This window comes from Staurois parvus, unplaced genomic scaffold (assembly GCF_062004578.1).
Source record: "Staurois parvus isolate SC_StPar_1 unplaced genomic scaffold, SC_StPar_1.0 ptg000185l, whole genome shotgun sequence".
In the NCBI taxonomy this organism is placed as follows: domain Eukaryota; kingdom Metazoa; phylum Chordata; class Amphibia; order Anura; family Ranidae; genus Staurois; species Staurois parvus.
In genome coordinates, this window is record NW_028317981.1 from 1185580 (window position 1) to 1212500 (window position 26921).

A 26921-nucleotide genomic window follows, 5' to 3' on the forward strand; every position below is an offset into this window, starting at 1 on the left:
TAGAGCAGTGATGTTTTGGAGCTGTCGCTGGGCAACATGGACTTTCAACTCCCTCCAAAGGTTTTCTATGGGGTTGAGATCTGGAGACTGGCTAGGCCACTCCAGAACCTTGAAATGCTTCTTACGAAGCCACTCCTTCGTTGCCCGGGCGGTATGTTTGGGATCATTGTCATGTTGGAAGACCCAGCCACGTTCAATCTTCAATGCCCTTGCTGATGGAAAGAGGTTTGCACTCAAAATCTCACGATACATGGCCCCATTCATTCTTTTCTGTACATGGATCAGTCGCCCTGGTCCCTTTGCAGAGAAACAGCCCCAAAGCATGATGTTGCCACCCCCATGCTTCACAGTAGGTATGGTGTTCTTTGGATGCAACTCAGCATTCTCTCTCGTCCAAACACAACAAGTTGTGTTTCTACCAAACAGTTCTATTTTGGTTTCATCTGACCATATGACATTGTCCCAATCCTCTTCTGGATCATCCAAATGCTCTCTAGCAAACTTCAGACGGGTCCGGACATGTACTGGCTTAAGCAGGGGGACACGTCTGGCACTGCAGGATCTGAGTCCCTGGCGGCGTAGTGTGTTACTGATGGTAGCCTTTGTTACGTTGGTCCCAGCTCTCTGCAGGTCATTCGTTAGGTCCCCCCGTGTGGTCCTGGGATTTTTGCTCACCGTTCTTGTGATCATTTTGACCCCACGGGGTGAGATCTTGCGTGGAGCCCCAGATCGAGGGAGATTATCAGTGGTCTTGTATGTCTTCCATTTTCTAATTATTGCTCCCACAGTTGATTTGTTCACACCAAGCTGCTTGCCTATTGCAGATTCAGTCTTCCCAGCCTGGTGCAGGTCTACAATTTTGTTTCTGGTGTCCTTCGACAGCTCTTTGGTCTTCACCATAGTGGAGTTTGGAGTGTGACTGTTTGAGGTTGTGGACAGGTGTCTTTTATACTGATAAGTTCAAACAGGTGCCATTGATACAGGTAATGAATGCAGGACAGAGGAGCCTCTTAAAGAAGAAGGTACAGGTCTGTGAGACCCAGAAATCTTGCTTGTTTGTAGGTGACCAAATACTTATTTTCCACCATAATGTGCAAATAAATTCTTTCCAAATCAGCCAATGTGATTGCCTGGATTTTTTTCTCATTTTGTCTCTCATAGTTGAGGTCTACCTATGATGCCAATTACAGGCCTCTCTCATCTTTTTAAGTGGGAGAACTTGCACAATTGGTGGCTGACTAAATACTTTTTTGCCCCACTGTATAGTGTGACATTTTTGGGTTCAATACCACTTTAAAACTTAACTATTGGTAAAATCAAAAGGTACCCTTGAAGTGCAGGAGAGCCTCACCAGTTGCTTCTCTTTGATGCTGTTCGGAGCACAGGCACTCTGATGTCATCACATACACTACAAGACCAGCAGTCCTGCATTGTAAGTAAGGATGCCAAGGGCCTACCTACATACCCTGGTGTTGAAGAGAAAAGTAGAGCACCAGCTACTGTGGGACTGCAGCATAAGGTACAATAAAGTATTTGCTGTTTTTTTTCCCATAGACCAGGAATCCACACTGCAAAAATAAATTTTGAATTTTCTCTGGTCCCCAAGCACAAATCCTGGGGGCCTATAAATGTATACCTGTGTGCTTTTTGTTGGTCTTAACAGTAATTTACTATACTGAATATATTATAAACCATACCTGGTGCTACTGGCACTCCAGAAAACACAGAGTGAATGGTTCGCTGTAGTATTTGGTAACCAAAGTTTGACTCATCATAAGGACTAATAGGAAGGGGGTCAAATGAATTCAGGACAGAAAGTTGCACTCTTTCATCATTAATAGTATTCCTTACAATGTCTAAAACCTGGAAAAAAAAAATGGAATGTAGACAAATATGTTTATTTTTTATCGGAATAACAACAAAGCAGAAATAGGTACAGAGAAACAACCTTATCACCATGAATGAACAATCAAATTATAGACCACATACAGAGTTTCTTGGTGGTTAATAACAAGAAAGCACTGGATAAAGGAAAGAATGATCCATATTTGTAAATACAATCTATAGGAGGCTACTTACAAATCAAAAATAAGAAAAAGGTCTCCCCCCCCCCCCCCCCGAGAAAAGGACTATTGCTGAATAAGTACGAGGATCTGTGGGGTCCTGGCTATGTTCTTTTTTGGAGAGACAAGGTAAAAAAAAAAAAAAAAAAAAAGGTGGTGGTGTGTCTCTATGTGAGAAGTGCTCCCAGAATGAGTGTGAAAGAGGACCTAGTTGAAGGAGAGTGTGATGAGGCTGAAGCATTATGGGTGGAACTGCACATGGGGTGCATACTACAAAAGGTAATCATTGGAGTTTTATAGGCCACCCAGTGTTAATGAGGAGGTGGAGACTCAGCTCCTTGCACAGATCGAAAGGGCTGGGAGAGTGTTAATAATGGGGGATTTTAACTACCCAGAAATTGACTGGAGTAATGGTACTGCAGGGACAGTTAAAGGGCAAACATTTTTAAACCTACTACAGGACATATATGTGTTTGTACCACCATTAAATAATTTGATGCCTGCATCAATCTACAAAATAATAAATAATATGCCTGATGAAGCCACGTGACCCGGTGGTGCAACGCGTAGGGGAGGGGTTCTGACGTCACAGCGCCATTCACACCACACACGGCGAGTACAGACAGTGTGCAAGAGCAATGTCAGGGAATGGGAAGATCGAATCTGCACATGCGTAGAATCCTGACAAGACATACAGGCAGGCGGGCACTAGGACTAAGGCACGCCTGTCACCAATGACGGTGCCAGGCAGGCACTAGGACCCAGGAGCGCCTGTCAGGAGTTGGGCGGCCTATTTAAACCCAGCTCTTGCAATGCTCAAGTGCCGTATGGTCTTACCTGTTTCCTGAAGTTCCTGTTTAGTAGATTGTCTTGTTGCCGACCCTGCCTGACCCTGATTTGCTGTCTGTCTCCTGTTCTGATCCCTGGCTTGTCTGATCATTCTCCTGCTTAACCCTGCACGTTCTGATCTCCTGTTAACGAACCCGGCTTGTGACCGGTTTATTCCTCTGCCTGCTGATTTTGTACCACGCCGCCACCACTGTTACCGACCCGGCCTGCCTGACGCTGCTCTTGTGACCTCCTCACATCAGACTCTCACCTGCTATACACCTCCAACGGTGCTTCTACCACAGCTGGGTGAACTCAGGGGCCGCGACCTGGTCTCGGCCTGCTCCAAGTCCATCCCCACCATCAGGGGCCCTGGTGAACAAGCAGGTAGGGACTTAGATTCCGCGCCTTGGGGGAATCCGGTCTGTGGAGTGCTAGAGGCTACCGCTGTAGGATCCCTGACAAGCACACACTGAGGCATTATATATCTTGGAAAGCACAAATTGATTTTATATGATGTGAGTGCGCATTTGGAGGTTAAATAAAGCTACTTTTATAAAGAATAAGACACTATGTATTTATTCTCTTGCCGGAAGTGTATAGACCCCTGGAGGACTAGGGGAGAAAACCCTATCCAACCATTACACAAACAAGGATCAGCAAGTCCAGGAGACCCCCAGTGGGAGAAATGCAATACCGGTATTACAGTTTACCCATCAATTTTGAACATGATTAAAGTATGAAAATTACCATCTTGTCCACATAAGGACACAACAGCGATTTTAGCCTTGCTTAACAGTTTGGCTAAAAGTGAGGTGAGCACATACAGGTGAAACTCAAAAAATTAGAATATCGTGCAAAAGTTCATTTATTTCAGTAATGCAACTTAAAAGGTAAAACTAATATATGAGATAGACTCATTACATGCAAAGCAAGATAGTTCAAGCTGTGATTTGTCATAATTGTGATGATTATGGCTTACAGCTCATGAAAACTCCAAATCCACAATCTCAGAAAATTAGAATATTGTGAAAAGGTGCAATATTCTAGGCTCAAAGTGTCCCACTCTAATCAGCTAATTAAGCCATAACACCTGCAAAGGGTTCCTGAGCCTTTATATTTCAATATTTTTTATTGAGAAACAAGCATATTAAAGCATAAAACAAGATGGCAAACAAAAAAAAAAAGGGCCCACCCGCATGGTGGAACAAGATGTAGAATCAGAATCATAACACTTCTAGGTACGTAAAAAGATTATCAGACAATAGCATTACAATTCACACAAAAAGTGTCATAACCATACAGGTTTCATAAATTAATAAACACAAATTAAACCAAAATTAACCAAAAGTGACAAAAAAAAAAATTTCAACGAATAAAGTAGAGGAAGAGAGAGACGAAGAAGGAAATTACTCCCAAGTGAAAGAAAGAAAATAAGGGGGGGGGGGTCAGCTGCCAGACACTCACGATACAGTAATATAATTAATCCAAGGCTCCCATGTCCTCTCAAATCTGGACACATCGTCAGTGACAATACTCGTCAGTTTATCATTAACCATTATCCAGTTAAGTTTTTGTTTCACTCTATCCAGCGGGATCAAGGATTGTTTCCAACTTCTAGCTATGGTAATGCGAGCCGCCAGTATTATATTTAAAATAATTTAATTGATTTTTTGGGAACATCAGAGGGTAGTATATTGAACAAGGCCACTTCCGGCGATCTACGGATACTAATTCCTGTCACTGAGTAAAGAAAATTAAATATGCGGATCCAGAACCTACTCACAACTGGACATTTCCACCAGACGTGGAACATGGTACCCTCTTGACCACAGCGTCGGAAACAGCCAGATGAAACAGAAGGATACATTATGGCTAGGCGAGCAGGAACCAAATACCATCGAAATAGCGTTTTGTAGTTAGATTCAACAAGATCAGTGTTAATCAAAATCTTTGATAGGGCATGGGCCGCAGTCCGCCAGGTATCTAAATCTAATGAACTATTTAAATCCCGTTCCCATAGAGTCATGTAAGATAATTTAGTGAGGGGATCAACCAACGAAGCATAAACAATGGACAAGCGACCTCGCATCATCCCACAGGAGACCTCGAGAGGTCACAAGGTTCTGTGAGTAGTCTAAGCTTGCTATCAATAAAATAGCGAAGTTGATGGTAACGGAATATTTCTCCGTGAGGCATCTTATAAGAAGTCACAAAATAATGAGGAGACCGAGGGTGAACCCCATCCAAATAGTCCCCAATACGTAACAACCCCTTATTAATCCACCATTGGAACCTCGCGAAAGATAGACCCGGGGAAAACTCAGGATTACCAAACACCGGGGCCAACGGGGTATGTGGAGAGAAGAAAGGTTTACGAGCTCGCCATCTATCCCACACTGACAATGAATAGGATAGAGTAGGACACAAAATAGGAGGGCGCAATCTACTGGGAAGCCACACGAGAGTACCAATAGCATATGGTTGGCACGAAAGAGCCTCAATCCCAACCCATTGGGGGACATATCCCCTGGCCGTAGTACAAGATAGCTGTGCTATTTGGGCCACCTGAAAGTATGCGAAAAGATTAGGGAGTCCCAAACCGCCATGCCTCTTCAAAGAAAATAAGGTAGATTTGTTCAGCCTAGGGCACTTTCCCCTCCACACAAATCTGGAGACTGCTGCCTGTAGTAAGACCAGTTCTCGTTTGGGGATCATAATTGGTAACGTCCTGAAATAGTACAATAATCTTGGTAGGAAGGTCATTTTAATAGAATTCATTCTACCGAACCAGGAAAGTGAAAGAACCTGCCATTCTAGTAAGTCATTTTTAAGTTGTTTGAAAAGCGGGAGATAGTTGGCCTTGTATAACGTCGATAAAGATTTCATGAGGAGAATCCCCAGGTAGGGGAGAGAACCAGGGGCCCACTGAAAATCAAAATTTTCCCGGCAGTAGCGAACCTCTGAATCAGGTAACGAGATATTTAAAGCAACGGTTTTAGATGAGTTGAGCGTAAAACCGGAGGCATCAGAAAACCAATGAAACAGATGGAAGAAACCAGGTAGAGATGTTCGAGGATTAGATATGTACATAAGAACATTGTCAGCAAATAGGGCGCATTTATGAACCCGTTGACCACAGGTAACACCCGAGATAGTGGAATCAGCGCGAATAGCAATCGCAAGAGGTTCCATCGCCAACGCAAAGAGCAACGGAGAAAGAGGACATCCCTGTCTAGTTCCTCGTTCTATCAAAAAAGGGACTGATTTATGTCCACGAATGGAAACTTGAGCTGACAGAGTAGAATAGAGGGCCCGCAACAGCGTCGTAAAATAAGGGCCAAACCCAAACCTGTCCAACGTTCTAAACAAATAGTCCCAGGATAGACTGTCGAATGCCTTCTGAATATCCAGTGACAGTAGTAGAATTTCCCTCTGCGACGATCCATCCCAATTGGACTGCACAGCTGACAGCAAAGCTATAGTCCGCCTAATTTGGTCCGATGTTTGTCGACCACTTATGAATCCTGATTGGTCATCATGAATGTATAAGGCCAAGAAGTTATGGAGCCATAGGGCCAGGATTTTAGTAAGAATCTTTAAATCACAATTAAGTAAGAAATAGGCCGGTAATTGGAGACCATAGCGGCATCCTTGAAAGGCTTGGGAATGACACTAATGAATTCCTTATTTTCATCTGGGAGTACCACTCCCCCCTCCCGCAAATAATTAAAGTACAGGGCCATATGGGGTGTCAGAATGTCAGGGAAAGCTTTATAGTAATTATTGGGAAGACCATCCATTCCCGGGGCCTTATGAGAGGCAAGGGATTTCACCGCATTCCCAACTTCTTCACAGGAGATAGGTCGTTCCATTAGCTTCCTATGGGCCTCCTGGAGGAGGGGAAGTGAAATAGACTCCAAAAAAGCATCCAGAGAGGAAGAACAACAACCCCCTTTGGGCGAACTATAAAGTTGAGAGTAAAAAGAATTAAATTTGTGGAGGATCTTACCAGGGTCCCGGGATAACGAACCGTTGTCCAGTCTGAGCTTGGGGAGGGCCATCTGGGAATGTCTAGGAGTCAGCTTGCATGCTAACAGGGTGCCAGGCCTGTCCCTCCAAGTAAAAAATTTATGATTAGACCAACAAAGTTGTTTATCCGCAGTGGTAGTAAGACACAAGTTAAGTTCCAGTCGGGCCTGGTCAAGTTTAAGTAACAAATCAGAACTGGGATTTTGCTTATGTTGAGCAACCAGGTCATTGTACGATTGAGTTTTAGTAGCAAGTAGGTCATTTCGGGCTTTTTTTAAACGAGAAGAAAGTTGAATAATATATTCCCTGACTGAGGCCTTGTGAGCTGCCCAATTAATCGCTGGGTTCGTGTCCACTGCTTTATTAAAGTCAAAAAATATTTGTAGGTGTGAGGAGATTCCCCGACAATGAGAGGGATTACCCAAAATAGAGTCATTAAGACGCCAATGAAAAGCCGTCTTACCAGGAGTCTCGGACGATAAGGTGATAGAAACTGGGTCGTGGTCAGACCAGGGCGTGGAAAAGATTTTAGCAGTAACCAGTTTGGGGAGTGAATATGTATGAAGAAAAATATGATCAATGCGAGAATAACTATTATGAGCCCCGGAGTAGTGGGAGTAGTCTCGAGAAGTAGGATTAGCCTCCCTCCATGCATCAATAAAGTCATAGCGATATAAAAGTTGAGCCAATTTACGGCTCCGTCTAGAAGGAGGCTGAAGCGCGGCGGTTTGGGAACGATCCAGAGTCTGGTCCAACGCTAGATTAGAGTCACCAGCTAGAATAACGTCACCCTCAAATTCTCCGACCAGAGTGCTTAGCAGAGATTGGAAAAATTCAACCTGATTGGTATTGGGGGTATAATAAATTAGAAAAGTGATAAGGTTTCCTCCCAAGTGGCCTTTACCAAAAGATATCGCCCCTCCTTGTCCCGGATAATTTTAGATTTGGTAAAGGACAATCGCCGAGAAAAGCATAGGGCTTTTCTCTGTAACATTAGCAAAATAGCAGAGAGGGTAATTTTTATGGATATAATGTGGAGAGGAGGGGGGAAAATGAGTCTCCTGTAAGGCAACTATATCCGCCCCAAGGGAGTGGTATGAGCTAAAGGCCTGTATGCGTTTGGATGGGGAATTAAGCCCCTGAACATTGTGAGAAATTAAACGAATTTCTCCGCTAGTCGACCATAGGGAAGACATGATAAATAATTATGGAGCTAAGCATGATAAAGACCCCTCATTCCTTAAGAGTAGGAAGATCCCTAGAAGTCCTTAAATGTCGCCAGCTGACCCCAAAAAAAAATCAGAAAAAGACAGAGAGAAAAAAATCGGAGAAAAAAAGAAAAAAGAAAAGCGAACATTCGGAACACAAAAGTCCAAATGTCAAGTAACCGCGGTACACAAAACAGCACTATTAAATGAATAAAATAATGTACCAGGAAATACAGAGCAATAGCCCTGTGGTGGAATAGATCTGCCCAGAGAGACAATCCCAGGGAAGAGTCTTCCAATCAGGGAGAGCACAAAGACACTCTCCGGCACAGACAGCAATTATAACCCATCAACAATAAATCAAAAGCACAGTGCATTGAACATAAAAACAAAACAATTAAAACCACTGGAAATGGTATTCAGCAAACAGATGCAATCAACACCCCAAGTCCCACCCCCAGCCCATCCCCCCCTCCGCCAACACAGCAGCAGCCACAGAGAGGCCGCCACCAACTAACATATCCCAGTGAAAAGTCCCCAAAAGGACACGGAAGTTCAAGAAATCCTCCCAGGTGGATTCCGGGACCCCTTCTTCTTAGATTATGGAGTAGTCCACAATGGCTGGAGCAGCGGAAAAGGTCGAGGAGCCGATCCCGTCGGGGAATGGGATGTCGGACTGCGAGATATAATACCCAGCTAAAGCAGCAACTCCTCGCCATCCTGGAATGTAGCAAACCCATAGGACTTTCCATTAAGAATGAACTGTAGACGAAAAGGGTAGGCCCAACGATATCTAATGCCCTTTTGAACCAAGTGAGAGAGAAGTGGCTTGAGGGATCGCCGCCTCTGGATAGTGGCCAACGAGACATCAGCAAAGATTTGTACCTTGTGCCCTGCAAGCTCTATATCCGGATTCTCCCTGCCATACCGCATAACCGCTTCCTTAATCTGGAAAAAATGAGGCTTGACGATGATATCTCTAGGAGGCCCCCCTTGCCAGGGGGGGGATCAGTGCCCGGTGAATGCAATCAATCTCAAGGTGAAGGTCATCAATAGCAGGCATAGCAGACCGCATCAGGGTGTGCGCGCAGCTAGTAAGCTCCTTAACCGACTCAGGAAGACCTCCAATGCAAAAATTGTATCGCCTGGCCCGATTTTCCAGATCATCAATTTTAGAATACGCCTCCTCCAGGCGATCTTGCAAGTTGGTGATCATGTTAGAATTTTGGGAGACACTTTGGACTGTCGCATCAACTTTAGCCTCAATACTGTCTAGACGGTGGCCCAAGGCCTGAAAATCCTGCTTAAGATCAGCCGCCAGTTTTGAGGTAGCTCTAATTCGCGTTGCAGCAAATCTGCGAACCGAGCAATCAAAGTCGCATCACCAGAGTATAGAGGCGGGTCAGGAGGAATTGTTGGTGAGGAAGCCGGGCTATCATCCGTGGGCTCTGGACCGCTATGCTGGCCTGAAAAAATGGCAGCTATTTCACTGCTCAAGGGCGAGGATGCAGGGGAGTCATGGCTCAATGAACAGGCCGAAGCCTGGGACTCTAGTGGCACAGGGCTGGAGGGTGACTGGGGGGGCTGCAGGGAGTCACTCACCCCAGCTGATGATGCTGCTGCAGTCCTCCCTGGACCAGCGTGGGAAGAGGAGCCCATCTTCTCCCTCCGAGGGAGAGGTGCTGCCGTAAGAGAGGCAAAGGGGGCACCAGGAGCCGCAGGCGCCGATCTGGCTGCCATCTTGGATCCCCCAGTCCCCGCAGGGAGCCGCATCTGGGAGCCGCCACGGCTCTTTACCGCCGTTTTTCCGGGCATGATGACAGGTGCCCGAGATCCGGATCAAGGCAGGGGGGGCCCCGGGGGTTAAGCAGCACTATGCCCTTTTATGGGCTGCTATCAGTGCCGGAGATATGCGGAGCTAGTGCCGGGACACTCGATCCCGGCGGCCGCGCATGCGCACTGTTCCTGAGCCTTTAAATGGTCTCTCAGTCTGGTTCAGTAGGAATCACAATCTTGGGAAAGACTGCTGACCTGACAGTTGTGCAGAAAACCAGCATTGACACCCTCCATAAGGAGGGAAAGCCTCAAAAGGTAATTGCAAAAGAAGTTGGAAATATTTTTATTAAAAAAAAATATCTTGCAACCAGCAACATAGTTTTATACAAAAGTAAACACATATAAATAACATAAACCACCTACTTGGTATCAGACAAAGAAAAAATACTGGATAACTCTCCCATGACAAATATAAACAATAAGACAGCCCTATATATCATCCATATTTATATATACCTTACACAGCACAGATTTACTTGCTCAAGTGTTTTATGCCTTTCTGGCCTGCCAACATATATAAACAACCTTTTTTTTGTGAGGAAAAAAAACTCACTTATTGTAAATTAGCAGCCTATATACAATTTTAAAGAAAAAGCCTAATACTCTACCCAACAAAGGCTAAGTAACCTAGACCTTCAGGTGTACGTAGCCATTTAAAAAAAACAACCTTCCAACAAAATCTAAGGGAGTGAAAGAAGAGAAAAGACACAGGACAGCAACCACACCAAGAGATCAACAGACTGCTGCTACAGGCCTGATATTCCTCCACGCCTCTATCCAGACCCTTTGCCGCAGCCTGTCTTTCTCGAGACCCCGAATTTTCCCCACCTCACCAAGGATGTCACGCACCACCACCTGGACAGGAAGGACCTTCTGCCACAAAGAGACCTGACACCGTGCATTCCAGGTGAAATAACGGACAACTAGACAAACTAGAAAAAGTGTGTTTAAATCAAAGCCAGCATGACTTTCTAATGCCCCATATACCCACTCTGCATAAGACATGCAGTGCAGGAAAGGGATGCCTAGAGCCCTCCCCACCTCTTTGTACACCTCTACATTGAAGGGACATTGAAGCAAGAAATGGTCCATACTTTCCACTTCACCCCCACACTCCGTCCTCGGACAACCTCGGTCATCCAGAGAACGGTGCTTCAAATTTCCCCTCACGTAAAGCCTGCCGTGGAACGCAAGCCAGGCCTGGTCCCTAAATTTCAAGGGAACCCTTTCCATATTTAACAAGCGCAAACCCTCCCTCAGAATATGGCCTGGGCAATCCTTCAAGGCCAGCGGTGCATGAAACGCAGAGGCCACAATCCTCTCCCTCAAGAGCCTCCCAGGGAGTGACCTAACCTCCTCCGCAGTCACACACCACCGCCTAAGAATCTTCAAGCACGGGGCGACATAAGTCGGGAGCTTACCGTGCTTGACCCGCAAGCTTCTCACTGGCCCGCCTCTCTCCCAGCAGCCCAGAAAAGGTCTAAACCAAACTTGAAAAAGGCTCACCCATGTCGGCGGGTTCTCTTTCAACATATTACCAATGTTATGCTTTATAAACATCAAAGAGAAGAAAACAGGTTGACCATACCTAGGCCACCCTCCCGCCGGGATCGGTAAGTCACATTCCGCTTCACAAGGTTCAGCCTGTTCCCCCATAACAGCTGGAAGAAACAACTGTAGACCCTCGTGTAGAGAGACTCTGGCAAGAGACAGACGAAACTGACGTACAAGAAAATGGGGACCAAGTAGGTTTTAATTAGGTTGACCCTTTCCCTTAAGGACAACCGCCAACCCTTCCAGCATCTCTTTTTGACATCAGCATCTGACAACCTGGATTCCCAATTTGTTTTACTGTAATCATCAGGTCCAAATTCGATGCCTAACACTTTGATCTTCTGGCGGGGCTCTGGGAAGGCATCCGGAAGCTTGAAACCCTCACCTTCCCTACCCATCCAGAAAACTTCACATTTGTCATGATTAATCTTGGAGCCTGAAGCCTCCGCATACTGCTTCATCACCGAGACCACCTCCTGCGCCTCACTAGTCCCAGAGATGAAAACAGACACATCATCAGCATAAGCCACGACCCTCAGAGGTGACTCACCAGTAGCGCCCCTGGACACCCCGCCATCTAGCCTTCTGATGAAGGGGTCGATGGCAAAGACATAAAGCAAAGGGCTCAGCGGACACCCCTGGCGCACCCCCGAACCAACCTCAAAGGGCCGCCCAACCCAACCATTGACCAACATGAAGCTCTCAGCCCCTTTATACAATGTCTGCAACCATCCAATGAACCTCCCCTCCAGGCCATACCTGCCAAGGAGATGCCAGAGGTACTTGTGATCAACCCGGTCAAAAGCCTTAGCTTGATCCAGCGCCAGCAAATACTTCCCACAACCATCAGCCCTGCACCAATCCAGAGCCTCCCGGACAGCTAACACCGCTGAGAAGGTGCTCCTGCCCTGGACCGAACAGTGCTGCTGCTGCGAAAGTAGACCGTCCGCCACTGACGACAAGCGCCAGAAAAGGATCTTAGCCAAAACCTTTCTATCGACATTGAGCAGGCTAATGGGGCGCCAATTCTCAATCATCGCTGAGTCCTTACCTTTTGACAGCAAGATCACAGCTGATTTCCTCATGGAGGGAGGGAGTGAACCCTCATCTAAACAGCAATTAAACACCTCCGCTAGGTGAGGTGCCAAGCGAGATTTAAAGGTCTTAAAAAACTCAGCTGTCAAACCGTCTGGCCCTGGTGTCTTCATAATGGCCAAACTATCTATCGCTTTGGCGACCTCTTCAGTTGTGATCACACTTGTCAAACTTGCAGGCGGATTGTTATTTTCCAAACCTGGTGTAGAATCCAGGAAGCTTGACATCCCTGCCCAATCAAGGTGCCTCTCCTTCAGAAGATCTTCAAAAAAAGCCCTTGAGACCTCCAAGATCCCTGACCTGGATTTTGTTAAGGATCCCATACTATCCCTCAGACCACTGATCGTTTTAACTGCTATGCTCTGTTTGCAGCTCTGGTAAGGGTCGGGCGAGTGATATTTCCCGTAGTCCCTCTCCAGAACCAAAGAGGCATGCCGATCATACTGATACTTCTTCATGAGCAGCTTAACCTCTGAGATTGCCCCAGAATCTCCACCTTCGGAGACAAGGCGATCAAGCTTCCTCCGCAACTGCTGATAGGCAATGTATTTTTCAAGCGGTTTTCTTTTACCTAGGGCCTTGAAAAACCTGCTGATCCGCACTTTGGTAAGCTCCCACCACTCCGACTTACTGCCGCAGAAATCCAGGATGGTCTCCTGAGCCTGAAGAAGATCCTCAAAGGATCGTCTCACCTCTTCGTCCTCCAGCAGAGCCGAATTCAACCTCCAGACACCCCTTCCATTCAGCGGCGAATCTGAAGCATTCAAAGTCACAGTCAATAAAAGGTGATCAGAGAACTCCACCACCCGACACTCAGGCGCCGAGAAAGCGGAGTCCCCCTTTAAAAAAAACCTATCTATCCTACTCTCACTTCTACCTCTTCTATATGTGAACCCCGTGCTGTCTGGGCTGCACTTAATTAAGGCGTCCACCAGACCTGCATCCCTGACTATCGTATTTAAAAAAACGCTATCATATCCCAGCCTGTCAGTGGAGCCTTTCCTGTCTTTGAGCCTAGTGATGGTGTTAAAATCACATCCAAAGACAACCTGCCGGGACATAAAAAGGAACGGCTTAATCTTCGTGAAAAGGCATTTCCTATCCCATTTTGACTGGGGACCATATAGATTGATAAGGCGTAACTCCTGCCCCTTCACGAGGACGTCTAGGACCATACACCTTCCAATCTCCACCTCAATGACCCGCCGACACGTTACCATGCCGGTAAAAAGCACCGCAACTCCGCTGTAAGGCTCAGCCGCAAGAGACCAATAAGAGGGACCACATCTCTACTCCCTCTTGGCCAGGTGTAAATCAGCCAGGCTATCAAGCCTGGTCTCTTGCAAAAACAAAACATCAGATCCAATCTTGCTGAGCAAAAAGAAGGCTGTACTTCTTGCACTTACAGATTTAATGCTGGCAACATTAATGGTTGCCACCTTTATCGGAGCGGGAACTGCCATTAAGATAATTGAGATGGCCGTTTCTTAACCTTTGTTTTCCCAACCTTAGCAGGGGATCTGACCCTCTTGAGGGAACCCCCTACTTCCTCATCCTCCATAGGGGTACAATATCACCTTTATCCTCAGATAGCAAACTATATTTGTTCCCTAGGGAAACTTCCCCCACCTCAATAGAAGAGCAAGATGATGCAGATGATAGGATTGGTCTATTTCTACCACCCCTTCCTACCACTGACCATCCCTCTTCCTTAGCCTCATCCTCTCTCCCAGGTCCACCCACCCCAGAATCCAGACCTTGCTGGTTTTCCTCCCGTCCCCTCCCCATGGCCCTAGTGGCCCTTGCTGACCTCCTGTGCCTCTTAGGGAGCAGCACTAGAGGAGGGGCCATAACATGATCTGCTATCCCAGCCCCTTTGGCAGCCTCATTAATTTTTGACAATTCTGATGAGGGAGACACATGAGGAGAGGCAGACAACACCTGGGGAGATACAATAACAGGGGAATACGTTACAGCAGGGGAAGAAACAGAAACAGGAGACTCAACTGACACCCCTAACTCTGGAGGTACTGCCGCACTTTGCCCCTCAGGGCCCAAACTGTCTCTTACCTCCTCAGCATCTATCCTTGCCAGCTCCTCCATTACCTCAGGCATGTTGTGTAATGTCTCTGGGCACCGGCTATAGGAATGACCCAGCTGCAAACAGAGGTTGCACCTGATGAGGCGGCAATCCTTGGATAGGTGACCAATCCCCTGGCACAGGGAACACTTTAGCACACTACATGTGGACACAAAGTGTCCCCTATTTCCGCACCTATAGCAGACTTTGGGCTGGCCAGCATAGAAAATCACCAGCCTGTCTTTGTCAATGAAGGCCGGCGATGGTATATGCTTTGTCTGGTTATCTATAACCTGCAGCTTCACTACTGCTGACCACCCACCCGTCCATATCCCCCTGTCATCAAGTTGTTTCCTGAGTGGGTTCATCACCTCCCCAAACCGGCTCAGCCACACTATAATATCTGCTGCAGGGATGGATTCGTTTCTGACCAATATGGTCACGTTCTTTACTAGGGACTGCCTGGACACCACTTTGGGGATAAGCCCCTCCCACCTGGGGGTATTCTTCCATTCATTTTCGTATCTTTGCCAGAACAGATCCAAGCTTTCCGGTCTGACAAATGAGATATCAAACTCCCCTGTCCCCAAGGGAGCAATGAAGGCAAAAATCTCGAAGGCTTTGAATCCCATATCTAGGATCCTATCCACCACCTCATGTCTATTAGGGGGGGAGCTTCTGCCCTCCCATCTCAGCTGAACCACATTACGCCTCTTTATTGGAGACCCCAACACTCCTGTCTGCACCTCTGGTGCTCTCATTCCTCCCTGACCCCCCCTCACAGCTGCAGAGTAACTCACTGCAGGTCTCACACGGGGAGCAGGGACAGGGGTGGGGCTAAGGGCAGGGGCAGGACCCTCCACAGGAGCCACAACAGAAGCTGAGACATGGCTTGCTGGCACTGTGACCTGCCCTGACGTCAGAGCTGACACCGAGCCAGGAGCAGGGACTGCAGTCACACTAACAGCTGAGACTGACATCAAGCTGGGGGGAGGGGCGGAGCCCTGAACACACATGGATCCAGGAGCAGGGACGGGAGCTCAGGTGGGGGCGGGGCCAAGAGCGGAGATGGGACCCCGCCCTGAAGCCATCATATCAGTAGGGGCAGGGATGTCAAGCAGTGAGTCCGGTCCTGACACCGGAGCTGAAACCGAGTCAGGAGCTCGGACTGTATCAACCTTGGAAGCAGACACTGAGCCAGCAGCAGGGGTGGGGCCCTGCATGGGGCTATGAGTGGGGACAAAGGTATTGTCAGAGCCTGGAGCAGGGACGGAGACACAGATGGGGCGGAGCCAGCAGCAGGGGCTGAAGCCTGAACAGGCGCCATGATTGGTGCATGGGCGGGAACTGAAGCCGGGTCAGAGGCAGGGATCACCCTGCTCTCCATGCCGTGCACATCTGACACAAGCAGGGGGGACACATCACAAGCAGGCTTTCCTGCAACCTTAAATTTACCACCAGCAGCCATTACTGACACTGAACGAGGGGTAGGGGCGGGGCCCCGCACAGTAACAGAGCCTGGAGCACGGATGGAGACACAGATGGGGGCGGAGCTAACAGCAGGGGCTGAAGCCTGAACAGGCACCATGATTGGTGCATGGGCAGGAACTGAAGCCGGGTCAGAGGCGGGGATCACCCTGCTCTCCATGCCGTGCACATCTGACACATCACAGGGGGGACACATCACTGACCGGCTCTCCTGTAACACTAGATATACCACCAGCAGCCATTACTGACACTGAATGGGGGGTAGGGGTGGGGCCCCGCACAGTAACAGGGCCTGGAGCAGGGATGGAGGCACAGACAGGGGCAGAGCTAACAGCAGGGGCTGAAGCCTGAACAGGCACCATAATTGGGACTGAAGCCGGGTCAGAAGTGGGGATCACCCTGCTCTCCACACTGTGCACATCTGACACAAGCAGGGGGGGCACAGGCAGGGGAGACACATCACTGACAGGCTTTCCTACTGCACCAGCAACACAGACATTAACAATGGCTGCAGCTGACACTCTCTCCCCCTCAATGTCCATGGCTTTACTCACAGTCTTGCTTTCAGCTGCACTCTGTAACTCTGCCTCCACACTCCCCACTCTCAGTCCTGCAGCTCTCTCCTGAGCTCTGGAAATCCTTTCCAGCATCACAAACACAGCTCTTTCCTTCCCCTTCAGTATCACCGGTCTTGGGCACTTATCTTCATCCATCTCAGAATCTGTGTCCTCAGATGTGAAGGCAAACCGCCTGCCTTGCAGTGGGGACTCCATCTCTGTAATGAAATCCATCAGCCCGGCCTCTTCACTTTCCTCCATCTGTGTTCCCCAATCCGGCTTCTGCTGTGCAGTTGGGTCAGACACCAGCACCTCACTCACTGCCTCTCCAGAAGTGGATCCCTCCATTGGGCAGACTGTTGCAGCCGATGCCCCGGCTGTGGTGTCAGACGATTCCTCTGAAGACAGTACATCTCTGGGTTGGCTTCTTGCTGCAGAAAAAGTCTTCTCCCTTGCTTGTTTAACCTCTTGCCGACCGCGCATAGCCGAATGACGGCTTCACCACGGCCGGCCAGTTCTGGGTGGACGTCATATGATGTCCTCCCAGAACGCGCTCTCCTGCGCGCCCCAGGGAGCGCGCACCCGGCGATCTCCGTGATCGCTGTGTCCTACGGACACAGCTGATCACGTGATGTGGTAAAAGGCCAATCACAGCGGCCTTTTACCACGTGATCAGCGGTGTCCAATGACACGCTGATCACAGGGAAATGCAAGTGCCGGTTCTCGGCTGCACTTTCCTCACGCTGTCAGATCGTGAGGAAAGTACTGCCGAGAACCGGCAGTTGTCAGAGCGGGGATCGGCACCGATCATCAGGGCACTGATGATCAGTGCCCTGATGATCGGTGCCCAGCAGTGACACCCGCAAGTTCCGCCCAGCAGTGCGCCCACTAGCTCCGCCCACCCGTGCCCAGCAGTGCCCCCACCTGTGCCCAGCAGTGCCCCCACCTGTGCCACCTACCTGTGCCCAGAAGTGCCACCTACATGTGCCCAGCAGTGCCACCCACCTGTGCCCACCCACCTGTGCCCATCAGTGCCACCCACCTGTGCCCACCAGTGCCACCCACCTGTGCCCACCCACCAGTGCTGCCCACCAGTGCCGCCCACCAGTGCTGCCAGTCAGTGCCACCAGTCAGTGCCCAGCAGTGATGCCAGTCAGTGCCGTCTATCAGTACCCATAATCAGTGTCACCTATCAGTGCCGCCTATCAGTGCTGCCTATCCGTGACCCCTAATTAGTGCTGTCTATCAGTGCCGCCTATCCGTGCCACCTCATTAGTACTGCCTATCAGTGCCCTTTAGTGCTGCCTATCAGTGCCCATCAGTGCCGCCTATCAGTGCCGCCTATCAGTGCCCATCAGTGCTGCCTCATCAACGCACATCAGTGAAGGAGAAAAAATACCTGTTTTAAAAATTTTATAAAAGAAACAAAAACTTTTTTTTTTTCAAATTTTTTGCAATTTTTTTATTTATAGCGCAAAAAGTAAAGCGCCCAGTGGCGATTAAATACCACCAAAAGAAAGCTCTATTTGTGAGAAAAAAATGATCAAAATTTATGGGTACAATGTTGCATGACCGCGCAATTGTCAATCAAAGTGCGGCAGCGCTGAAAGCTGAAAATTGGCCTGGTAAGGAAGGGGGTATAAGTGCCTGGTAGGCAAGTGGTTAAAGCGGTCTTCATTGCTGTACTTCTTTCAGCAGCCCACTTGCAGCCTTCAGGGTGGACACTCGCTCCTCCTGCAGACGGACCGCCTGCTCCAACCTCACCAGCTCAGGCCTCATGGTCTGTCTTTTTGAGCTCCAGACCCTATTGTATGTCGATCTGTAGCGCTTCAAATCCATCTTTAGCTGAGAAAGTTTTTCCTCCTCTCTAGCGATCCTTTTCACGTACGTGGCCACTCGTCCGCGGTATACTGCATATGACTCACCAGCCTTGGGGCCCTCTCCCAGGTCCTCAGTAGGTGTAAGTATGAGGCCGGTACTAGGGCCCTTGGGGGGGACCCCCGCCTCCAGGGTCCTGCCTGGGAACACTCATCTCTCCTGGGCTGGGAGAGGAATCCAGTCCCTGGCTCCAAAACAAGGCCTCTGGAAGTCAGAGAGCAAGTCCACACACAACTCTCCACACCAAGCTCCTCCCAGGAAGTGGGCGTTAAGGAAGTTGGATGTTCCCAAAGTGCTGTATCAAAGCACATTAAAAGAAAGTTAAGTGGAAAAGAAAAGTGTGGATGAAAAAAGGTGCACTAGCAGCAGGGATGACCGCAGCCTGGAGAGGATTGTCAGGAAAAGGCCATTCAAATGTGTTGGGGACTTTCACAAGGAGTGGACTGAGGCTGGAGTCAGTGCAGCAAGAGCCACCACACACAGGCGGATCCTGGACATGAGCTTCAAATGCTGTATTCCTCTTTTCAAGCCGCTCTTGAACAACAAATGTCAGAAGTGTCTTACCTGGGCTAAAGAAAAACAGAGCTGGTCTGTTGCTCAGTGGTCCAAAGTCCTCTTTTCTGATGAGAGTAACGTTTGCATCTCATTTGGAAACCAAGGACCCAGAGTATGGAGGAAGAATGGAGAGGCCCACACTGAAAGATGCTTGAAGTCCAGTGTGAAGCTTCCACAGTCTGTGTTCATTTGGGGAGCCATGTCATCTGCTGGTGTTGGTCCACTGTGCTTCATTAAGTCCAGGGTCAACGCAGCCATCTACCAGGAGATTTTGGAGCACTTCATGCTTCCTTCCGCAGACTAGCTTTATGGGGATGCTTACTTCATTTTCCAGCAGGACTTGGCACCTGCCCACACTGCCAAAATCACCAAAACCTGGTTCAATGACCATGGGATTACTGTGCTTGATTGGCCAGCAAACTCGCCTGACCTGAACCCCATAGAGAATCTATGGGGCATTACCAAGAGAAAGATGAGAGACATGAGACCAAACAATGCAGAAGAGCTGAAGGCCGCTATTGAAGCATCCTGGTCTTCCATAGCACCTCAGCAGTGCCATAGGCTGATAGTTTCCATGCCACGCCGCATTGAGGCAGTAATTGCTGCAAAAGGGACCCAAACCAAGTACTGAGTACATATGCATGCTTAAACTTTTCAAAGGTACAATATTATTCTATGTAGAATCCTTGTTTTATTGATTGCATGTAATATTCTAATTTTCTGAGATTGTGGATTTAGGGTTTTCGTGAGCTGTAAGCCATAATTGTCGCAATTATGACAAATCATGGCTTGAACTATCTTGCTTTGCATGTAATGAGTCTCATATATTAGTTTCACCTTTTAAGTTGCATTACTGAAATAAATGAACTTTTGCACGATATTCTAATTTTTCGAGTTTCACCTGTAAATAAGCTATACACATCCAGATCATAATTACGGAGTGGACTATAATTGAAATTGTTGTATTTGCACATTTGAACTTTATGTTGTGAATCGATCATTTATTACATTGGTGTATTTATATGAATATTTATTTTGAGCACATATTGCATTATTATAAATTTTAGATATTGGCAAAGGCACATTATTTATTATTTTGTAGATTGACACAGGCATCAAATTAATTATTTAATGGTGGTATAAAACACATATATGTTTTCATTAAGATAATTTTAATATTGGTGGAGGACGACACATAAAATTATATATTAATCACTCTTGCACAGTTATATGGGTATGTGTAAAAAGTGTTAGTGAACCACATTAATAGGAATATTATTTATAAAATATATTTATTTCACTTTATTTAATACTACATAGTAGCTCACTGGTTACGAACATTTATAGGTAAAGTTGATCCAGGGAATATCCGATTGCCACTCGGGGAATCAGGAAGGAATTTTTTCCCCTGCAGCAGCAAAGTGGATCATACTTTGCTGGGTTTTTTGCCTTCCTCTGAATCAACTGTGGGTGTAGGATTAGAACGTTTATTTTTTTTATGGTTGAACTGGATGGACTTTTGTTTTTTTTCAGCCAGACTAACTATGTATGTATATAGTTACATAGTTAGTCCGGCTGAAAAAAGACAAAAGTCCATCCAGTTCAACCATAGAAAAAAAAAAAAAAAGTTATATTCCTATACCCACAGTTGATCCAGAGGAAGGCAAAAAAAAACCCCAGCAAAGCACGATCCAATTTGCACCTGCTGGGAAAAAAAAATCCTTCCTGATCCCCCAAGAGGCAATTCGGATAATCCCTGGATCAACTTTACCTATAAAATGTTAGCATCCACTTATATTCTGTGTATCGAAGAAAGAATCCAGGCGTTTTTTGAAGCAATCCACTGAGCTTGCCAGAACCAAACTCTTGAGGGAGTCCATTCCACATTTTCACAGCTCTCACTGTGAAGAAACCTTTCCGTGTTTGGAGATTAAATTTCTTTTCCTCCAGACGGAAAGAGTGCCCCCTTGTCCTCTGTGTTAACCTCAGGGTAACTATGTAATATAATAATAGTGTAGTAATAAAACAAGAAAAAGACACTACAGCCTCATTATGGGAGAAGTTCACCACCACAAATCCCAAGAGAAAGAACTTTCCTGGGCAGGCATTTTAATGTAAAAAAAAAAGAAAGAAAAGTTGGAGAGTGAGTGAGCCCTTCAAAAAATCAGATCTGAAAAGGGTACAAAAAGGTTGCCAGGGAAGGGTATCACAGTGTTGAAAATCTCAATAATATAGACATACAGAGTCAAGATTAAAGTAGACAAATTGCAGTATGCAACACTAAATATACTATCAAATAAAAGAGTAACATAGCAAAAGCCTATGAAGCAGTGGGCAACAAAGCTAAGATAAAAGCAGACATATGTGTGCTATAGAACAGCCTCACAGACACATTGAGGCATATGTAAATTTACCGAAAGGAAAAAAAAAAATTAACAAACTAGCCAGACTTGACATGCATTTGAACACAGAAAAGTCCAGAGGCAATACCTGGGAAAATCAAAGAAACAGTAAAATCCAATCAGGTGGTAAACCTGTAAAAACCAAAAAAAAAAAAAAAAAGTGCCAGACACAATCATATGAAAAGCAGAATCAGCTCAGGTGTTCGAAGTCGGTGACGTAGAATGCTTGGATTTCTTGGATGGCATACACTGCCAGGTTTCACGGAGTGGGAGGCCAGGTAGCAATGGCCGGAAGCTGGAAAGTTCACAGAAGCTTAGGGAGGTCAGCCATATATCAGAAAAGAGCGAAAAACCACCAGTTTATCTGTCTGAGACAGGGAGCATCTCACTTCGCCATCAATATGTCACACCCCCCACCAAAATGGGATTTTTATGTAATATTTTTAACCACTTCCAGACCGGACACTTTTACCCCCTTCCTGACCAGGGCAATTTTCAGCTTTTAGCGCTATCACACTTTGAATGACAATTGCGCGGTCATGCAACACTGTACCCAAATGAATTTTTTACCATTTTTTTTAGATAGATAAAGCTTTATTTTGGTGGTGTTTATTCACCACTGGGATTTGTATTTTTTTTGCTATGTAAATGAAATGTCCAAAAAATTTTTAAAAAAGTGTTTTTTTTATAACATTTTGCAAATAAATAATATTTCATCATAAATCTTAGCCAAAATTTATTCCGTTATCTTTTTAGTAAAAAAAAAAAAATCCAACTTAGTTTATAAGCAAAAATTATTATTTTTAAACATTTTTTTTTACATTTTTATTTTATTTTTTTATATTATTATTTTTTTTTTTTTTTTTTTTACATACTGTCACCCTAGCAGTACAGTGTCACCATGGTGACACTGTACTACTTGTGAGGGGTGATAAAGATTTTTTTTTTTTTTTTTTACACTGATTGCTTTTACACCCATATAGGATGGAAAAGCAATCATTTCTCTTTCTCTCTGTGTGCATTCCTGCACTCATTGAGAAATACAGAGTGAGCTGTGATTGGTCACAGCTTGTCACATGGTACAAGGCTTTTGTGAATAGCCTTGTACCATGTGACCTCTGTGATCATTCACAGATTTCACACATAGTAAGCAATGATGTCAGAAGTGACATCTTGCTTACTACTTTGCATGTGATCACTGATTGGCCAATCAGTGATCACATGATCGTGACCTCGTACAGAGGTTCCGTCCGACGATCGGTGTTTCACTGTGTCCGGAGGACACAGCGGGCACCGGATCGCGGTGCTGCGCGCTCCCAGGGAGCGCGCACAAGCAGGGTGCGGGGAGGCCATTTATAGACGGCCACCCGACCCTGCAGTGCCACCGTCCGGCCGTTTATATACAACGGCCGGTCGGGAAGTGGTTAAAAACCTCTATCACTAGATTTTTCAAATCTCTATCTCTGATGTTAAATAAAAGATACAGCACAGTAGCCAGTCTATACAATGGGTTAAACTACTTCCTACAAGATAATGGACTCTACAAAAAAAAAAAAAAAACTCAAGGGGAATTGCAGTCAGCAGCAGCAATACTATCTAATCTTATTTCATTTATATCAGTTAAATAAAAGACTATTTGAAGTTGCTTGAATGATACTAATCCTGCATGGTACACTCCCAGCACAAAGACCAGGGTGTCACTGAGAGCTCCGGGTCCCGTTATAACAATCGGGACCCAAAACTCCAGATTCCAGGTCACCTGATGCCTGTGATAGCCTCTGATTGGCTATCACAGAGATCAGTCACTGTGAAGCCCGCCCCCTTTGTTTTCTCTCACTCTGAATGGAGGAGGAAAGAGATACATTTTCCTCGGGGGGGCCCGATTAAGGTTTTTTCTTTTTAATTTTTTAATTATTATCAGTGTTAGTTAGTGGCAGGATTTATATAAAAAAAGGCAAATTGTGCACTATAGTTTCTGGGCTGTACTATGGGTACAAACAAGAACTAACACACATACGTGGTATCGCTGCGATCTTCAGGAGCAGGAGAAATTATTTTGGGTTGTTCTTTGGTAGTAGGTTATGGTAGCAGCAAGAAATATACAGCTAAGTTTAAAAAAAGTTTTTATTTTAATTACTTTGGGCCAGTTTTCCTTTGGTAATAAAAAAAAAATTAAAAATTAAGCGATATAATCCACCTGGATGCACAAAGTAGTTGTGATGATCTGTACGGTTTTGCTAACACATGACAAAGTTACAAAATTGTGGTTAGGCGTTAAGATTTGTTTTACCCTCATGCACGAAGGGGATAAAGTTTCCTGGTGTACTCATTACTCACCTACTGCCAATCCACTCTGAATTCTGTATGCCTTGACTCATTTTTATAGGACAGACTAGTATTTCAGTGTTTCTTAGCAGATTTGCCTTTTCTCTCAAAAACGGACATAAAAATTTTACGTTCAGGAAGAATTTTCAGGATTCAGGGGAAAGAGTAGTTAGCTGGAAAACGAAGGTTAAAATTCAATTCTCTACACTACTTCCTCGCTTTCTTCACACCTTCTATCACGAGCAGGGACGGACTGACCATTAGGAAACTCGGGCACTGCCTGAGGGCCCGGGGTCAGTAGGGGGCCCCATGAGATGCCCCTGGTACCTTTTTCATATACTTTTTTGAGTTTGGGCAAGGACACAGGCGCCCCATGAACCCCTATTGCCCGGGGGCCCCATGAGTTGTCAGTCCGCCCCTGATCACGAGCATTGTTCCCTAGTAGCACACTGTACATTTTCATGATTTAGGTATACTTTTTACACATGCCACAGTGAGAGGTCAATGAGGGTCCCTATAAAATTTAGTTCCTCCCATGATCTGTTAAGTTAAATTGACACTAAACAATATCTTTATTCCCAAAAAAATAAACCATACACACCCATTATTTAATTGCCCTGTAAACTGCTTTTCATAAAATAGTTTCTTACTGTATTTTTCTGCCTACATGATCCTTTGTGATCTCCTGAACATTTCCCATAGTGCATAATCCTTAGTTCATATCAGGAGCATGCAAGAGAAGGCAGCTAAATTCCTACATACAGTGGGAGGTTTTCTTTTTTTTTTAGTTAAGAATGCTTACTTGGGGGGGCGTGGCCTAGAGCGGCATGACTTAGGGTGCACTTCTGGGAGCTCCATCTGAGACTCATCTGTTTTTGCTGATCCTGACTACTATCCTGCTCATACTAACACCCGTCATGCTTGCTAAACTTTTTTCCATCTCCTGGTACTATGGCACCGCCAAAGAAGGGTGCTGATGCAGGCGGTAAACTTGATAAGTTCCGCCATAAGGAGTGGGACAGCATGGTGGAAGGTGGCGTTGAGGCCTCAGAGGTACCAGCAAAGTCTGATACTAGCAAGGTGCTGGAAGTAATCTCTACCTGCCAGAGTACCTTAACTTTTTAGGAGGTGAAGATTGATATCTCGTTAATTCATCAAGATTTACAGAAACTCCGTGAGCGGGTCACGGAGGCGGAAGCGCAGCTTAGGCACGTGGAAGAAGATCTGCCGCCAATTCAAGTTACCACCCTACGCCTCCAGCATCAGCTCCATGCGGTGCTGCAAAAGCAAGATGACATGGAAAACAGGCTTTGCCACTGCAATCTCCGGTTTGTCAGGCTGCCCGAGAGTGTGGAAGGCTCCGACCCGGCATCCTTTTTGGAGTCGCTACTCACTACTACCTAGGGTAGGGAGGCATTTTCCTCTACCTTCGTGGTGGAGAGCGCCCGTTGCTTGGCCTCTCGGCCTCTACCCAAGGGGGCCCCACCACGCACATTTATTGCTAAATTTGTTAACTACCAGGATCATGACAGTATTCTTCGTCTTACCAGGGAGAAGGGAAGTATTCAGTTCCAGAATGTTAGAATCATGGTTTTTCCTGACTTTTCGGCTGAGGTCCAAAAACGTTGGGCGCAATTCCTGGAAGCTAAGCGGCAATTCCGGATCCACCATGTGTCCTATGCGTTTTCCTGCTAGACTTCGGGTTGTGGGGGATGACAAGGTTAATTTTTTTGAAGACCCGGAATCGGTGATGACCTGGTTGGATCAATGGACGGAACTTGGACCTGCTCCGGCCTGATGTACCCTCTCCTCCTTGTTTCCCCCTTTTTTTTTTCTCTCCCCTTATGCATTCCCTGTTATTCCTGGGCCGCCCTTTGTTATTACACCTTGTCTCCCCCTAATCCAAAGCTCTGTGAATATATCATATTGTCTTTGCCTCCCCCAATTCTCCCTGTCTTCACCACACTTCTTTTCTTTCCACCGGTATTCATTCCTTTTCCACTCCTTTTCTCCCTTCTTTCTTATTTTTTCTCCTTCTCTATGTTTTGTGTTTCAGTTTCAGCCCCTCTCGCCTTGTATTCTATATCCCCTTTTTTGTGAGTCTTGGGCCTCCCCTCTCTAGATGTTTGGTGTCTCCCCTCTTCACTTGGTCCCTTTTTTTCTCATTCAAGTCTTTTCTCTCTGCTATTCTTATGCCTTCTTTTTTTTTTTTCTCTCCCCCTTTTTTTTCTTTTCTTTCGCTCCTTTCGTTTTCTTTTACAATTTTCTCTTTTTTTTTTTTATTCCGCGTTTCTCTTCCTGTAATTGTTTCTCTTATTTTTTTCTTCTTCCTCTTTTTTCCTTCTCCCTCCCTCTTTATTATATTTTTTTCCTACTTCTTGTATTACTGGGTCTATTTTTTTTTTTTATTTTCTCAATGGAACACCTTGTAGCCCAAGTTGGGTACTGCTTTTCAGCGAAGTATTCATTCCCCTAGTTCTGCTCTCATGCCCTGGGAGTGAATGTTGTCCTTTGTCTATGGACTTCAGCTATGGGCGGAGCTCTGGTGTTTTTTATTTTCTATCTTGCAACGCTATTTATGTGTGGTTTCCCTAGCCAACTGGAGCGGGATGCACGGTTTTGCTCCCTCTCTCATGCTGGTTCAGAGTCTATGGTTAATTTTTTTATTTGTTTCAATTGTTTTTAATTGTTTTTTATTGTTTTGGCAAACTTGAGAGGACTATTGTTCTGTCCAATGTTGATTCCATGATCTCACTGTATACAATGTATGGGACTCAGTTACCTATATCCTAAATTGGTGTATACTTGTATTCAGTACGGCCTCCTGATTCTACTGTATGCCCTGTTCTACACCTGGGGATTCGCCTGCCCAATCTTATTTTTTTTATAGTGTCATGGCCGCTCTTAAGTTTTTGACGTGGAATGTCCGCGGTATGAGAGTTCGGCCCAAGCGGACTGCAATTATGTCTCAACTAAAATCACTGAGGGCTGATGTGGTGGTCCTTGTGGAAACCCACGTC

General features: G+C 46.1%; 1 protein-coding gene across 2 annotated transcripts in view; it reads right to left on the reverse strand.

Annotated features, from left to right (window-relative positions):
- Nucleotides 1–26921, reverse strand: part of PM20D1 (peptidase M20 domain containing 1) — a 197331-nt gene that overhangs the window by 18670 nt on the left and 151740 nt on the right. For both annotated transcript variants that reach the window (XM_089677375.1, XM_089677374.1), the window contains exon 11: nucleotides 1698–1863. In XM_089677375.1, coding sequence (XP_089533501.1) covers nucleotides 1698–1863 — 166 coding nt within the window. The remainder of the gene's footprint in view (nucleotides 1–1697; nucleotides 1864–26921) is intronic.